The 17,406-nt window shown below is 39.0% G+C and overlaps 1 protein-coding gene across 1 annotated transcript in view; it reads right to left on the bottom strand.

The window, feature by feature from the left end:
• Adgrv1 (adhesion G protein-coupled receptor V1) overlaps positions 1-17,406 on the bottom strand; it is a 504,170-nt gene that overhangs the window by 394,344 nt on the left and 92,420 nt on the right. Inside the window, exons 39-50 of the mRNA XM_085830825.1 lie at positions 16,133-16,312; positions 15,447-15,610; positions 12,870-12,963; positions 10,724-10,802; positions 10,486-10,624; positions 9,622-9,763; positions 5,620-5,882; positions 2,857-3,032; positions 2,231-2,355; positions 791-948; positions 550-696; positions 135-242 (exon numbers count right to left, since the gene is read on the bottom strand). Of these exons, the coding sequence (XP_085686951.1) occupies positions 135-242; positions 550-696; positions 791-948; positions 2,231-2,355; positions 2,857-3,032; positions 5,620-5,882; positions 9,622-9,763; positions 10,486-10,624; positions 10,724-10,802; positions 12,870-12,963; positions 15,447-15,610; positions 16,133-16,312 (1,775 nt within the window). The remainder of the gene's footprint in view (positions 1-134; positions 243-549; positions 697-790; positions 949-2,230; positions 2,356-2,856; positions 3,033-5,619; positions 5,883-9,621; positions 9,764-10,485; positions 10,625-10,723; positions 10,803-12,869; positions 12,964-15,446; positions 15,611-16,132; positions 16,313-17,406) is intronic.

Raw genomic sequence — 17,406 nt, 5'->3', positions numbered from 1 at the left:
AAACTGTGTCCAAGCAATATCGTTCCACACCACCACCAAGAAATTATGGCATTTTATAAATCCTATAAATAGGAACAAATTTTAATTAGTGTGTTGTAGAAGGGAGGAGATTTTTCACTTTAAGCGAATCACACCTGGGTTAATTCAGAATCATTTCTTTGACTTGCAATGATGAAATAGTCTTGACTGTCTGAGGTGAAATGCCTTACTTGACAACTTCCTGAAATAATGATTGTCTGTATCTGCAAAAGAGAGGGGATAAGTCAGTGAAGGTCACTAATGACCGAAGCAGCTTCAAGTCCACAATAGCATGCATTAGACCTGGCTTACCATTCAAAACTGTATTTAATTTGTAGACTATGCATTCCTAAATATCAGCTGGAGACAAAAAAAAAATCTCCTTCAATTGAGATACTTGCTACAATGTATATCAAATTGCCAAAAAGTTCTTTCACACAGAACATACAGCATCTTCCATTTTGATTACTCTTACAAATCTGAATTGCACTTAAGTACAGAATCTACAGAAAGAGGAAGAATGTTTTTTACCAGGACTAGTCTGAATCCAGCAGTGAGCCTGTACACACTGTTAATGGAAGGCTTTTCTCCATGTCTTTCCCCATGAGTAATCACCAGATATGGGGAAACGCCAATATTAAAGGCCTCACAAGTTTTAGGACTTTCTACCTTTAAGTCCTAGGAAACAGAAATGACATTAGTAACTCATGTTGCATCAAAGTTTTCACATACATTTTATTTTGTGCACCACAAAGCAAACATGGATGCTTACCTCAACGGGAACAAAAGTCCCTTGCCATCGATAAACAACCAATGAGGATTTTCTTAACATTATGCCGTAAACTGAGCCTTCAGCAGTAAAGAAACACCAGTCCAGTGCTGTCTTGTCAAAAAAGCTTTGAAATATGGAAAAGACAACATCCATGCCCCCTGAAATAATAAAATAAATATTTATGTGTATATAGTTGCATCTGAACCTTATCTCATTTGGCATTAAAGAGTGAAGCTAGTGGGTGTGTTAGAAAGATAATGATGGTAATGAGGAGGAAGAGGATGTGTGTGTGTGTGTGTGTGTGTGTGTGTGTGTGTGTGTGTGTGCACAGGCGCTCACGAGAGTGTGGGTATGTCCATTTTGTATGTAAAGGAGAATAGACACTAGCAGTTCTAAACCACACTTAGTCCACTCTCGTTCCTCAAATCATACTTCTTTGATAATTTCCCTCTTAGATGGTGGCTTGAACTTCCCCTCAACTGTTTAAGCTAGCAACATGGAGTTTTCCACGCCTCTCACTCATTGTCACAGACAATCCAACCCTGGGTCTGAGCTGCGTAGCCTGCTGCCTCCTTGTTCATCCGCTGCATCTTCTTCTCTCTTCTACACAAACAATTCTTTATATGAGATTCTGAACAGTGCCTATAAAGTATAAATATGGTCATGCCGCACCATTCTTACGTGTACCTAAACCACTGAGAGGATTTTCCTTAAAGCTAGGATGAGTATGGCATCCAAGGGATGTTTTTCAAGTTCTTTAATGATCTGGCCTTACCTAACTACTCAAGGTAAATATTCTCTCTTACTTCTCTGTTCACTGTCCATTCTATATTTTATCTTATATACCAGTTAATGACTCAAGTCTGCAGCCTTGACAGCCATTCCCTGCTGTCTCCAGCTTTCTCCAGCCCAGTGCTTCGCATCCAATACCTATTCATCAGTCTTCATGCAATCACTGACTCTCCTTAGAAATACCCACCTTGTATTTTTTAATGGTGTGTGTGTGTGTGTGTGTGTGTGTGTGTGTGTGTATGTGTGTGATTGAATATGTGCCATGTGTCTGAGTGCCTGCAGAGGCCAGAAGAGGTCATGTCAGAGCTCATGATCTAAAGTTCCAGGCAATTGTGAGCCTCCTGACTTGGGTGGTAAAATAGAATTCAGGTCCTCCAGAAGAGAATTCAGTTACTCATAACTGTAGAGCCATCTCTTCAGCCCTTACTTACATTTTACTACTTCCAATTTCCCCTAAAGCATTATTATCATTTGCAATGCAAATTTTTTTATTTCTTATAGTTATTTATGGGAATGCCTAAATGCATGTGAGCTGAGTTCCAAGTCTAGTGCATGAATAATGCACAGTAAATACCATGGATCCAATAACAGAACCAAGTACCTGGTCTGTTGGTAATACGCCATGTATGGAGAGAAAGGTAAACGTACTCATGCCAAAAGCTGTTTCAGATACTGTCTCCCACTGCACACTCGCAGTCAGGTCAAGGCCATTCGTACGCGACACATTGAGGTACACACTCCTGTGGGATTCTTCAACGTCTATAGAAGTGGCACTAAAAGAAAAACAAATGGATTTTGGAGAGCAGAAGAGAATAATTTCTAAATATTTAAAATACACATTACACTGCCAGCATATTATTTGATATACTTGTAAACCTGTCCATTCCAATGAAACCCACAAATTTTATGCAGTGGAGGACTAGACTCTAGTATTCAAATGTATTCAATTATGGAGAATTTTTTAAATAAAAAATACAAATGTAACACTCCAATAACATTATCATAACAATGATTAAATATCTGTCACTTTACAATATATATCAAACAATATTACCAATCTAAGCTCTCTCCATACAAAACTCAGAAATAGGTGAAGTAGAAAAGATTTAGCCTATTAATAATATTAGATGCCTTAATTATTCTAAGAAATAAAATATAAGTATTTGTCAGCTCTCAGATATACTAAAATAACCAGATATTAATTTCTATCTACATCTTCTCAGTTCAGTACATATTTTGATTCAAAATGTCAATGCTTTATAAATAACCCATACCTATTTTCAACAGCAGAGATACTGAATAGTCCCAAAGGAGCCTGGTTTTGCAAAATTGTTATCAAGGTTTGAACTTGGACCCCTAGTCTAGCACCTCCAGTTGGATTAAGCAGGGTGCAGACGAAATGCTCCTCCATTTCTGGTTCCGTGTCTAATATGGCAGAGATGCGCAGGGCCTGAAATACAACAAAAGAATAAAGTTAATAGAATATGGTCTTTTGGGAAAGACACATTTGGAGAAATTTACTATACATTTGCATAACATGTTTTGAAATATGACTTCTATTGATTTATATTTGATTCCCATCATGTAGTGACTACAATTGTTTCAAGTTCCTACCTCAGGGATTTGCAAAACTGTATTCTACTACCCAAGAGTGTCTGAAAAGTAACAGTTGACAGCATTTAAAAAATAACCCTGATTGGGGATGGAGAGATGGCTCCTCAGTTAAGAGTTCCTGCTGCTACCCTAGAGAATCCAAACTTAGTCCGAACGAGTATATACCAGACAGCCAACAGGGACCTGTAACCCTAGTCTTAGGAGATAGGATGTTCTCTTCTGGCCTACATGGGCTCATTCATTTGAGCAGACACATACAGACCAATCCACATGCTTAATTTTAAAATAAAACACTTTTGTTGTTGTTGTTTGAGACAGAGTTTCTCTATATAGCCCTGGCTATCCTGGAACTCACTTTGTAGACCAGGCTGGCCTAAAACTCAAAAATCCACCTGCCCTCTGCCTCCCAAGTGATAGGATTAAAGGTGTGTGCCTCCACTACCCAGCTAGAACTCTTTTTTAAAGTTCTCAAAAAAACACTGATTACCAGGTTAAATTCATGTGCTGATTTCTGTAACATTTTTGTCCTATCCTGGCTACATAATTTTCTTAACCTAGTGTAGTCTGGAAATGACTGGCTAGAAGTAATGACAGGCAGAGTGGGTACAGACTAGAACCAGTACAAATGCTGGCCAGCAACAGCATAAAAAGTCTGTGGCCTCAGCAATGGAATGCAGCACAGTAACGGGAAATGAACAAGCTACTGACAGGTGCGAGCATGTGCTCCTAACAGGCCAAGGGAAAGGGATCAACAGAAACGATTAACTGCTGAACAACCTTGTCTATACAGAGCAAGATAGTCCTGGATCTTAAAAGTTGGAAAGCTGCTTTCTCTGGAAAGGGCAAAGGTCAAAAAGAGGCGCTGCTCAAGGCAGTTATTTAGACATCTTCCTCCGCAGGGTAGTCATATGTGTCCCTATATCCTTAGGGACTGTATACCTTACAACTTACATTTTTAAAATTAAAGTGTGGGAGGCAGTTAGGTTAGTTCAAAATTTATTTAATTTGTTCTAACAATTAATTTTTTTAGTGAACATATCAAAGATCTTAAGAATATAAAAAAAGTTCAAGGAAAGCCAAAATAAAATGAATTTTAACACAAAAAAGAATAAAATAATAGCAAATTCACAAAACACTTATGCTTTAAGCTTTTATATCATTTCAAAATTGGGGTGGGTCTCTAAGCAAATCAATTAAAGGTTTCGATTTTCAAGAATGTAAAAATGTTGACCTTGGAAAGCATGCTAAAGTTTGCACACATCTGAGGACTGAGATGTAGGTGAGCTGCAGGGAGCTTGCGAGCTTTCCCAAGGCCCTGGCTCTAACCTACACTGCAGAAAACAGACTTCATCAATTATTATGTGACCTCCAATGTTAAATCACTGTAAATATACTAGTTCGGTACTGTATTTGGCTGTAAAAAGCATAGGAGAATGTAACCAAAGATGTTTAACTGTATCACAAAAATAAAGCTGAGGGGGTGGCAAGATGGCTCAAGTGGTTAGGAACACTGGCTTCTCTTCCAGAGGACCTGGATTCAATTCCTACCCATAGGGGTGCTGAGTTCAGTTTAGTACCCATATGGCAGCTCACAACTATCTGTAACTCCATTTCCAAAGAACTCAAGACCCCAGACACACATGTGGTACACAAACACATATATGGTCAAACACTCATATATATATATATATATATATATATATATATATATATACCTAAAACAGAAATTTTTAATAAAATTGGGTACCAATTTCAAAAAGTTCTTAGAGATAAAAGCAAGGTTGGAAGGCAAGTTTTGTTTTATTTTATTTTTTAGTAGACTGCATTCATAACTGATTTCAAATCCAACATTGTCTCCTCTAAACTACTGTTCATCTGTCTGTCCATCTGAAATATGGCAGGCAAGAGTGAAAGGACAAGCATGAAGGTTGCTTTTGGCTTATATTCTTACAGACAATAAGCAGGAAAAATACCATTTAAATGATTTTTTTACTTTATGCATGAGTGATCTATCTGCATGTACACCTGCATACCAGCAGAGGGCATCAGATCCCAATACAGATGGTTGTGAGCCATCATGTGGTTGCTGGGAATTGAACTCAGGATCTCTGGACGAGCAGACATTGCTCTTAACTGCTAAGCCATCTCTCCAGTCCCTGATTTTAAATAAACCATGCAAACTACAAATTCTAATTCTTGCATATTTCTTTAGCATATTAACAGGCAATTTCCCCAGCTGCCATCTGTGTACACTTCATAACTCTGAAATGCTTACCACACACTCGAGTGCCATTGTTTCTCTCCTTTAAGAAGATTTTTGCTTTGTTTCTTTGAGAACCAAGGGCATACTTCTGAGGGAAAATCTTTAAATACTAAAAGTAATCTTGTGTTCTTAATAAAGGTATTAAAGACTCATACTATACCTTGGACCGAACACCTTCCTCTAGAACAATAAAGCCTTTGGAAGGAGACAGGTCCTTTGATTCAGTTGAAGAGTTGACTTCTGTCACAACAAACTGAACTGCCACTGTTCCAAACAGACCTTGGGCAGGCTCCCGAACAATGACTAACACTGCTACACTCTCCTGCACGTAGAGAGATGTCGGTTCCCTGAGGAAGATGTGCCCGCTGTTGTTAAAGGACAGAACTCCAGGGCCATCGTCATTGGCAAGGACAGTAATCAAAGCTGTTAAAACAAGAACATCCAAGCAGCAACTGAAGAATGAATGTTACAAATCCTAACGATGCTGACCTCTGACCTTGTAACCTGTATTAACTTAGTTCTCACCACTATCCCCACCTTGTATCAGATTATACACAGGTACTTTATAGAAGTTACAAAGCTGGAAGGAAACAGAACTGTGGTACAAGCCAGGAAGTCAGCTTCAAAATCTTCGTTATTCTTACAATCATCTATGTATTCATTTATTTGTAGAGAAAGCCCATGTCACAGTGTGTTTGTATGTGGAAGTCAGAGGACAAAATGTGGAAACCCTTCATGTAAATCCCAGGGATCAAACTCAGATCATCAGGCAAACACCTTTACCTGCTGAGCCATCTTGCCAGCCCAGACATATAGACTTAAGCATCATCACATCTTTATGTATCAGCTGTCATTGATTGAAAATATACCATTGAAAGGATCTTCTTTTGTTTGTTTTATTTTTGTTTTTGTTTTTCGAGACGGGGTTTCTCTCTGTAGCCCTGGCTGTCCTGGCACTCACTTTGTAGAACAGGCTGGCCTCGAACTCAGAAATCCGCCTGCCTCTGCCTTCCAAGTGCTGGGATTAAAGGCGTGTGCCACCACATCCGGCGCATTGAAAGGATCTTGTTCAAAATAGTTGTTCAATTGACACAGAAATTGATGTGAAAATATAAGAAAATGAACACAGAATGTTGATTGTGGTGACCTTGTCTCCCCTTTGATGCACTCTTACATCCCTCTAAGTAGTTCACATTTGAACAGTAGTCTCTCTCCCTTCTTCCCTTTCTTTCTCTCTCCTTCCCCCCACCTCTCTGAATTATATCAACCAATACCTGAGAAAGTATGCAAGCCTGTGAGGAACTCATTTCAACAATGACTACTGTGGGAATGCACGGCACTCTTGGCTTATATTAAAAAGCAAGCCAATCAAAGCCACAGAGAGCAAGGTCATAACCACCATTCTTCCTGAGTTCTTCACGACAGTCACAAGTGTCAGCTCTACATTGACGTAAATCCTGTCCCGCCTACCCCTAGTGTGCTTTAGTCATGGTGTTTATCTCAGAAGCAAAAAACCAAACTAGGACAGATAGATAAAAATAAACTTTATATTGAAAATCAGGAGCCAATAAAGGTACATCTTTAAAATTTAGGGCAGTGGCTTTACATTTTAGAATAAAATAAATTTACGTTCTTTTCTCACATATTATCATTATCAATAAATAATTTCCTCCTATGTTAAAATAACCACACATAAATCAAAATTACACAAATTTCAGAAAAATATAGTAAAAATATGTTTATTGGGAGAAAAAGCAAATAGAATTTTAAAAATAAAAATAATACTGATAATTTTAGAACAGTATATAATAAAAGATAACGTAATTAACTTAAAACGTAGGAACAAGCTCAGAAGATTACTTCTAAAATGTCCAATCACTGAGCCTATCTGCTCATCCTGGCTCTAGAGCAGCAGCTGCATGTTCCCAGGCAGCGCCAGCCTCATCGCTGAGATGTGATGGTAGAGGCCAGGGTAAATGAATTTTGCATTCAGGGTGTCTGGTCAATAAGACTACCTCAAAATCTAGCAAAGTGTATACCATTGCCATTAATGACCTCATCGTTGACCTCAACCACACGGTCTGCATGTTCCAGGATGATTACACCAAACTAAGTTCCACAGTCAAGGCTGAGTACTGGAAAATTTTGTCACTTAAGACCATCTCTTATCAAATAGGGTGATTCTGTACTGATTATGTAGTGGAATCTATTAGTATCTTTACCACTATGGAGATGTCTGGGGCATGCTTGGACACTGGAGCCAAAGCACCATCTCTGTCCTCTGCTTACTGTGCATGTTTGTGGATGGTACGCAGGAAAACTGCAGTATCATGGTGGCTGGGAGGATTCTCAGAATACCATCCAGCTTCCACTAGGATGTAGGCAAGGTCATCCCTGAGCTAAATGGGACATTCACTGGAATGACCCTCCCAGGTCCTACCCTCAGTGTGTATGTTGTGAATATAGAGAAAGCTGCCTGATATAAGGACATCAATGAAGTGACTTTAGAGATGCCACAGGGTCTCCATTGGTCATCCTGGGTTACACTGAGAATCAGGTTGACTCCTATAACCTTAACAGAGACACTTGGTTCTCTACCCTTGATGATGGTAGATTTGCCCTCAATGAACACTCTGCCAAGCTCACTTACAGCTAAGACAATGAATTTGGATCCACTACCTGATGGTAGACCCCATGATCAATATAGCCTTGTGGTGGATTGAATATGCTTGGCTAAGGGAGTAGCACTATTAGGAGATGTGGCCTTATTGAAGTAGGTGTGACCTTGTTGGAGGCATTGTGTCACTGAGGGGGTGGGCTTTGGGATCATTCTCGTAGCTGCCTGAGGACAGTCTGTTCCTGGCTTCCTGTGGAAGAAAGATGTAGAACTCTGACCTCCTCTCATACCATGACAGCCTGGACCCTGCCATGCTCCTGCCTTGATGAGTATAGACTGAATCTCTGAACCTGTAAGTCAGCCCCAACTAAATGTTGACCAAAAGCTGGGCAGTGGTGGTGCACGCCTTTAATCCCAGCACTTGGGAGGCAGAGGGAGGCGGATTTCTGAATTCAAGGCCAGCCTGGTCTACAAAGTGAGTTCCAGGACAGCCAGGGCTACACAGAGAAACCCTGTCTCGAAGGGAAAAAAAAAAAAAAGAATAAAATGTTGGCCAAGAGTTGCCTTGGTCAAGGTGCCTCTTGACAGCAGTAAAACCCTAACTAAGACAAGTCTCCAAGGAGTCTGCAGCCCTGGACCATCCACACCAACAAAAACAAGGAAGGAAAAAGAGGCCTTCAGCAACTGGAAAGTTTCAGCCTCAATTTAGCTGCAACACACTAAGTATCTCCCCTCAGAATATCCATCCCAGATACCCAAGGAGTGGAGGATTGTAAGACCCCTACATTCTCACATACCATCAATAAAGTTCACTGTACTTCCCCAAAGGAATTGAAACTCTGCATTCCAACAGGATAATATACAATAACACTAATTTACAGTAACATAATCTACAAAAACAAAGGAGGAGGAAGGAAAACAAAAAAGAGACTTGACGTTAGGAGGGGACATGTTGAAGGAGGTGGGTGTAAGGAGAGTTGGAAGGGTGAATTGTGGATGGATATAATCATATTTCATTACAAATGTGTATGACATTTTCAAATAATGAAAACTTATAACAACTTCTAGAAGTAAATGTGTTTTCTTATTCAGAATCTGATACATCCATGAGGCTCTCTCTGCCATTATTGCTGTCATTGTGAAGCAGATATTATAATACCTAGCCCACAGTGAAACTGCACTGTTAGAAACAATGTCAAACCATTCCAACTAGAGAATTAAAGTTCTTTCAATATATCTGAGGCAGAGTACCCCAATTCTTGGCACAGACTTCATAGCACTGACCCAGCACTAGAACTATCTCCATCATTTTTGTCATTGATAGCACAAAACCACATCAGAAAGCTACTTCTGACAGAGAGACATTTACACATTGAATAAAACCTCAATAATTGAGAACATCACACACACACACACACACAGAGGCTGGACTCCTTCCCACTGACATGAGAACTTATAAATGCTGAGATTAGGGGACTTCACATACGAGGCTACCCTAGTGAACCAGGATGGAAAAAAGGAGACTGTGAAAGGAAAGATAACTACCTATGGTATTTTTCCCCAGCTCTAGTCCAGGAGAAGGATTTGTTAATAGCAACTGAAATCTTTCGTCTCCTTCTGGAATGTCATCATCCAGAATCATGACGTCCACATGCTTAAACCTTTCTCCATCAGTAAAGTGAAGAATCTGGTCAAAAAAAGATAAATGAAAAGTTCAAATACGTAAATTCACTGCGAGTGTTCATCAGACATTCAGAAAGCACATGTGACAATGGCGAGAATAAGCTATTCTAGTGGCTGGAGAGGCTCAGCAGTTAGCTCATATTTGCTGCTCTTTCAGAGGACCCCACGTGGGCTCCTACAACCTTTGTCTTGCTTCTTGTAATCTCCTGAAGCTCTAGCTGCAGGGAATGCTAACTTTTACATGCTCTCCCTTTGTTAAAACTTAAATTGAAAGAATTTCAAGTAAACTACTGAGAGGAAGAAAGCAAACATTTGGTTACATAATAAATGGGATGAAGACATGAAAATTTTTAAAAAGTATTTCAAGGGCTTCAGATATGTCCGTAAATTGAGTCAAAAAAAATAGACTACATTTTTTTTTTCCAGAAGCATAGGAAACATTCTGGGAGAGTCTAATAATTAACATTTTTAAACATTATGTAGCATTCTTCAGAATTAAATACTTCAAAAATAGTAAATTTGGGGTGATATATAGAATAGAATTAAAACTTAATTCAAGCACCTATGGCAGCAGAAAAATTATACAAAATAGAAATCTTCCTCCCGGTCTCCCTATGGAGTATCTTACACAGTAGTTATTGAGATTAATTTTCCAGAAAATACCTACATCACTCTGATTTTCAATGAACAGTGGTTGCAAATAGGCATCAGAGGTGATTTCCCTACCTGTGGAGTGCACATGTAATCCAGTCCCGCCTGAGCCTCTAGGTTCTGGGCATACATAAACAATGACACCTGGCCAAGGGCTGCTCTGCTCCTCTGTGCTACCAGTGTTACAACGCCATCGGTTTCATTCACTTCAAATCTGGAGTAACAGAATACACTTGGTTTTCTCTCATAACTTCTGTATGGTAATTGTGAAGAATGTGAAACTAAGGAAGGAATATATACATCTTGGGCTTACCTGCTACGCTGCCATTCAATCACACCTTGGGCACCATCATTGGCATCTATGATAATCTGTGCCGTCAAGCCTTCTGAATCTGACAAAACAGAGATAGGTTGAATATAATGTAATATAAAATTCATTAAACTATATTGAAAACTACTGTCTGCCAAGGAATTTGAAGACTGTGTTATATACATTTTCATGTGTAGGTATTATACACAGTGAAAATACATTTAAGAAAATAAAAACAATACTGGTAACACTAGAAGAGAAATATTTTTTATTACCAAGAGTTCTTGGTGTATAACTCCTCAACTAAGAACAGTGTGACAATATGTTACAGATGTTATCGCTTCACTTTAAATAAATTAAACAATATTTACATCTCTGTTCTATTTCGGGATGGGAGAAAATGGTATTGTTGGGGAAACAGGAGGGACAAGAAACAGAAACAAAGTGGAAAGAGAAACACACATGGAAAGAATGACCCAGAGGGGAGTGTTAATACGAACTAGGGAATGAGTTTGATAAAGCAGAAAGAAAGAGTGGTCTGATCTGGATGCATTATGTCAGTATGCTACAATTTAGCTGCTCTTCTATACTGAAACATTACTTCTCTTCCTGGTGTGCTTGAGTGTGTGTGTATGTGTGTGTGTGTGTGTTTCCATACTTTATTCTTTAGTTAAGGACAATTATCATAGCTATTTAGTGAGGAAAGGAATAAGAAAGCCAATTCTCTTTAGATTGAAGTGGATAACACCGTTCAGGAGGCAGTATAAAACCAGGATTTGTACCCAACGGACTACAGGCTTCTGGCCAAACAGTCTAGAAATCACAGTACACTACTAAAACATAGATACAAGTAACACTGTATGGACCCCACAGGTCTTATTTTTGAATATCTGTGTGTGTGTGTGTGTGTATTCATACAATAACAATTAATGAAAAAAGAAGCCATGAATTTGAAGGAGAGAAGGAAATAGATATGGCAGGGTTTGGAGAGAGAAAAAGGGAGAAATGTTTTAACTAAATTACAATCTCAAAAATAAACAAAAAATACTTTTGAAATAATAGTGAAATCATAGGTAATTAAAATTAAACTTTTAGTTTTTTTTTTTTAAAAGAATCCAGCTCTTTCATGTTCTGGTTGAAATTCGGGGCATATTCCTAAGCTTCTCATGGTTCGCACTGTCTCGTATGTAAAATGGAGGAATGTAAGAAATGACAAAACTAATACATACAACAATTCAAGGTAGAAGACCAGGGCAGAAAGAGCTCCGTTGGAACTGGCACTCCACGGACTAACACCCGTCCATCCTACAGACAATGGACTAACTCCCTCCATCCTACAGAAAAAGGACTAACTCCCTCCATCCTGCAGACAATGGACTAACACCCCTCCATCCTGCAGACAATGGACTAACACCCCTCCATCCTGCAGACAATGGACTAACAAACACCCCTCCATCCTGCAGACAATGGACTAACACCCCTCCATCCTGCAGACAATGGACTAACAAACACCCCTCCATCCTGCAGACAATGGACTAACACCCCTCCATCCCGCAGCCCTGCAGCCCACGGACAGAACAGCGGGACTGGCTGATCTACATGCTACTCACTCCAACTTGGCATGCCTCACACACTTTCCAGCAATACTTCGACTATATCTATTGAAGGGTCTAATTAAGTTTCTACCAAGTTCAAGTTTTACCTTTCAGTCTGTAATGAATTAAGTTTTCTAAAAGCATGAAAAGAAAAAGATCAAAGGTCAGAATAGAAGCAAGCACTGAATCCACAAAATAAATATTAAACTTAAAAGAAAACTGTTGACTTATGAAGATAGCTAGTTACATTTTAAAAGAAAATGAAGGAAAGATACATTCGAAAAAAGTAATACCCCCTTGCAGGTTGCATATCTGGCTATAACATAGTTGTAGAATTTTAAAAGCACCAGAGTAATTATTGCCTTACCCCGCTTACAATGATAGTCTCTAACTAGAATAAGTCTAAATGCCCATCACATCCTCACTCATGGCTGAAATTAGCAAACAAAACAAGGGGCAGTGTTACGTTCCCATAACAACTCACTCTGATTTAAACCATGACATCCTCTCACTCTCACGGTTAGGCAAAAGGTTCATAAAGGAGAGTCCCATACCTAGTCTTGGAGGAGATGAAGTCAGAGGAGCCATAATGAGATCAACATGAGTTAAATTCACCAAGAAATATTCTTTTAGCTCTGGTATATCATCCTGCAAAAATTAAAATCATAAAAAGGCTTTAATTATGCTTAAAGAAATTATTCCTCATACACTGTTCTTTAAGTTATATTACAAATGCATATACACAAACAGTAAAAACACAGTGGAAAACATAAACAAGGAGTAAAATTATTACAATTAAGAAATATATATATATATATATATCAGTGTCAAACTTATATGTGGAATTTATTAGGTGAACACTATGAAAGCACCTCAAAATTGTAACATTTTTAAGGACAGTTTATAAGTAAACCAACTATATAAGTATATAAATCTAATTATTTCAAATATAACATATGCAAAAAATGCTCAATTTCCCTGATACCTACTGTTTGGAAAGGAGAACAAGAAAACTAAGAATAACCCGTGGGAGTTTAAGGTGAGCCACTTATAGCCCAAAGCCTCAACTCTACCATGTTTGTTTTGGATAAATAGTGACCACAAGGGCATGGTTTGCTGGTAATAATTAACAATAGTGTATGAGGGCTATCCAGCTTCAAAAAAAAAAATCCTTTGAACATGGTAGTAATTATTATTAATCAGTAGTTCCACAATTAACAATGCAAACAAAGAAGGTACCCTAACACAGTAGTAGTAAAACCTGGGTCAGGAGTCACTACAGGTTGTGAATACTTACAAAGTTTACACATTGTGTGTGTGTGTGTGTAGTATGTGCATATGTGCATGTGTATATGTATGTATATATACATATATATGTATATGTGTGTGTGTGTATATATATATATATATATATATGCCTAAAGTATCAGTACACACATACCAACATGCTTTTCACCTTACCTGAGACATGTTTCTATGTGAGACAAGTAGAAGTTTAAAATTGTACTGTGTACTCTCTATACAGGCAAGAGTATCTGGGCAAAGATGAACAACAACCCTCCCTTCTCACAGCCCACAGTGGCTTGCTTCTGCATGTCAGGCCTGCTGTGTTCTAATCTAGCACTGCTCAAAGGACAAGCCTTGAAAACAACAAAACAGAAAAAGCAGTGCATAGAAAACCCACGCTTACAAAAGTAGACTGGGGGGGGGGGGCATACATTGTACTCTCAAAGCTCACTTAACTAGAAAGTAAGCTGTGTGCATGTGTGTGTGCCTGCGTTGTGTGTATGTGTCTGTAGTGTCATGTATGTGTGTGTCGTGTATGTGTGTGTGTATATGAGCGTGCAGTATAGTGCATGTATATGTGTGTGTTTCTGTGTATGTAGTGTCATGCATGTGTATATAATATGTGTGTGTGCCTGTATTTGTGTGTGTGTGTGTGTGCCTGTGATGAGTGTATGTGTCTGTAGTGACATGTATGTGTGTGTAGAATAGTATAGGTATGTGTATGTCTGTGTAATATAGTGCATGTGTGTTTATGTGTACGTGTGTGTAGTGTACTGTATTTACTAGTGTGTAATTCATAACATTAACAGATCAGGCATTTACCATGGTTGTGTAGACATTTTGTCAGGTCCTGTTACACAATGACATGATAGCACCTTTCGTTATTGAATCTGGAGTTCTCATGTTGCAATGGTCCACAATGCAGTGGAAATAATAACCTCACAGGGCATATAGCTTAAATATTTAATAATCTTGTAAAGCTGAGAAGCCTCTGAATAAAAGCCATACAATTGAACCAGCAAATACCAAATAACAGAAATGTATTTCAAGTATATAGTCATTCGCACCACTTCTATATGCCCCACTGTCTTTATACTTTCTGTTCACAGTATTCTTTCCAGGGCCTCCCAGAAGTATATTTACATAGTGGAACCACAAACTCCCCAAACACAACATTTCATGGTGCAAAAACTCATTTAAGGAGCAATGTCAATCACTGCTGGTTGCATTAAGCTGGACCAAAACTTTGTTTTCTACTATCAGCCCTTAGAGAGTTTCCAGTCCCTAATTTAACTAATCTCACCCAAAAAAACCATGATCTACATGAACCTGTGGGTCTGGTGAATCCTTGGGCATTAAAATGGAATTAAAATGGAACCTCTTAGGCCAGAGCGACTTTATAGAAAACTGTCCTAAGGAAATTATCTCTCACTCAATGTTTCTATAATAAAAACACAACAGCAGGCTGGCAGATCTAAACCAAATGGAAACTCCCGGGTGGTTAGAAGTTAAAGAAAAAATAATCAGGGGAAGCCATAACCTGATCTAACGCCACCAGCAGAGGAGACGAACCAAATAGACTCTTAAAATCTCTAAACATCATAGAGTTTTCAAGTTTTGAAGAAAGTTTACAAATATTAAAGATAATAGTATTTAATACAGAGACAAGCAAAAAGTATATAATCGTAGTCACCGTGAAAACTGCTACTTTTAAATGCAAAGTTGTTAGAAATCTCTAAGTACATTTTACAGTTTATATTATATGTAAATTAGTCTATCAACTTCTGCTCTCTGTGTGATCATTTGGGTTGAATATAAGATCGTGGAATAACATAAGCGTTTACCTCGAGGACAGTGATACTGATAGCTGCTGTTGTTTCCCCTTCCTCTAAAACCAGAAAGCCCAGCACAGGGACGAAGTCAGACTCTGGCTCTGCTAGGTTGCCTTCTGTGTTGTTTTTCAGACTTACTATTCCAGGAACAGTAGCATATGTGACATTGATGGCTCCTAGAGGAATTCGTGTTTTTAAAGAACCATGATTAGCCACACCTTTAAAACTGTGACGTCTTTCCTTTTATTTTCAGTCCCATCAGTGGTCCTCATGCTGCTGTATCCTTTCTCATGGACCAGCACGGTGATGTCCACAGTTATGAAGACACAGATGCCTGCCTCTGGACTTGTTTCAGTACAGAGTGAAAGTGGTGATGTAGTACTTTTAAGCCTATGCTCAGAGAGCCCAGTATAGAAAACCCACATTCACCGAGCCTAGCCTAGAGACCCCATCACAGCCTACTACCTCTGAGACTCAATGGCTGTTTGGTACACAGTCTTTCTGTGAAATCAGATAATTCCTTTAATTTAAAAAAAAAAAAAGATATTACAAAATACTGTGCTAAACACCATCCTCCTTTGAGGATTTGTATTACCAATGGTTTCATATACACAAACATATTTTTTAAATTAAAAACAGAATTTTAAAGGTCCTTGCCTAGAAACCCCATTCAGTACTTACTCCAGGGAAACACAAACCTAGAGATCCGAACTCTCTGTTGACGAAGAGCTGAATTGTTACGTTAGCCTCCTGGAGCACAACAAATCGTGAGGAGAGAGCAAAGTTTAAAACACCGTGTGGCTCATCGCTGGCTTCCACTGTCAGCACAGCTGCATATCCCTGGGCATCAAGTAGAGCAACTCCTGCTGGCGACACTCCTAAAATTCAGGGAGCCCATCAGGAACCCAGGGAGTCTCTTCAGCAGCTTCAAAATTCTTAAAGCACTTAGCATGTTGACGGAGCACATGAGAACCAGTCAGCCCTCCTGCCACTCCCAGAAATGCTCAGGCTGACAAGCCGTCTACATCCCACTCTCCCTCCACACAGCAGCACGTGGATTCTTCTAACGTGGATGGTATTAACACTACTGAGTATATTGACTGTGTGAATTATAGAATTAATAAACAGGAAATAACTACCCAAGCAATTTGTTCAAAAATGACTGAATTTATCTGTAAACAGTAATTGGTTCAAAATCTAAATTGGTTTTCTAACAGAAAAACAAACTCAAAATTTTTATGTTTGTAAATGTGTGGGTTTTTTTTTTTTTTTTTTTTTTAGCAAATGACTATCTAATATGTCAAGTACATGTCACCCAGCGCATTAGGCTATGGCAGGAAGAACACGAGTTTGAAGATAACTCAGGCTACATGTACAGTAAAGTTGAGGCCAGCCTGGCTACATAGCAGGACCTTGTCTCAGAAAATTTACCTCTGTATAAAAGTGGCAAAACATTTTAAGTCTTTCTTTAGTATTTGTTTGTGTATGAGTGTGGCTGGTTTCGTGTGTGTGTGTGTGTGTGTGTGTGTGTGTGTGTGTGTGTATGTGTGTGTGTGTGTTGTGATGGTGCCCATGTGAACATCCATGAGTGTAAATCCCCTCCTTCTTCCCTCCTTGTGACAAACTTTTTTGTCGTTTGCACTCTCGCTGCCAGACCAGCTGGCTCCACCTCCCACTCAGCAGCAGGATGCTTGGACTTACAGATATGTACAAGCATGTGCAGCTTTGGATACTGGGTATCTGTGCTAGAGTCTTCAGTCTCACAGCAGGTGCAATACCTGCCGAGCCATCCCCCCAGCCCTGTGGAGCAGAGCTTCTACAGAAGGACTCTATAGAGTACTTTTCCACAGCCCATACAGACCAGTGTTCATATGCCAGCCTAGGAGCGTTTTCAAGCTAATATTTCTGTGGGGTGTTTAATATTTAAAGTAGCACATTATCAAAGAAAGAATCTCACTTTGTAGTTCTGGAT

The sequence above is a fragment of the Mus caroli genome, unplaced genomic scaffold (genome assembly GCF_978045245.1).
Source record: "Mus caroli unplaced genomic scaffold, Mus_caroli_1 scaffold_15, whole genome shotgun sequence".
Classification (NCBI taxonomy): domain Eukaryota; kingdom Metazoa; phylum Chordata; class Mammalia; order Rodentia; family Muridae; genus Mus; species Mus caroli.
This window is presented reverse-complemented; position numbering and strand designations above follow the sequence as displayed.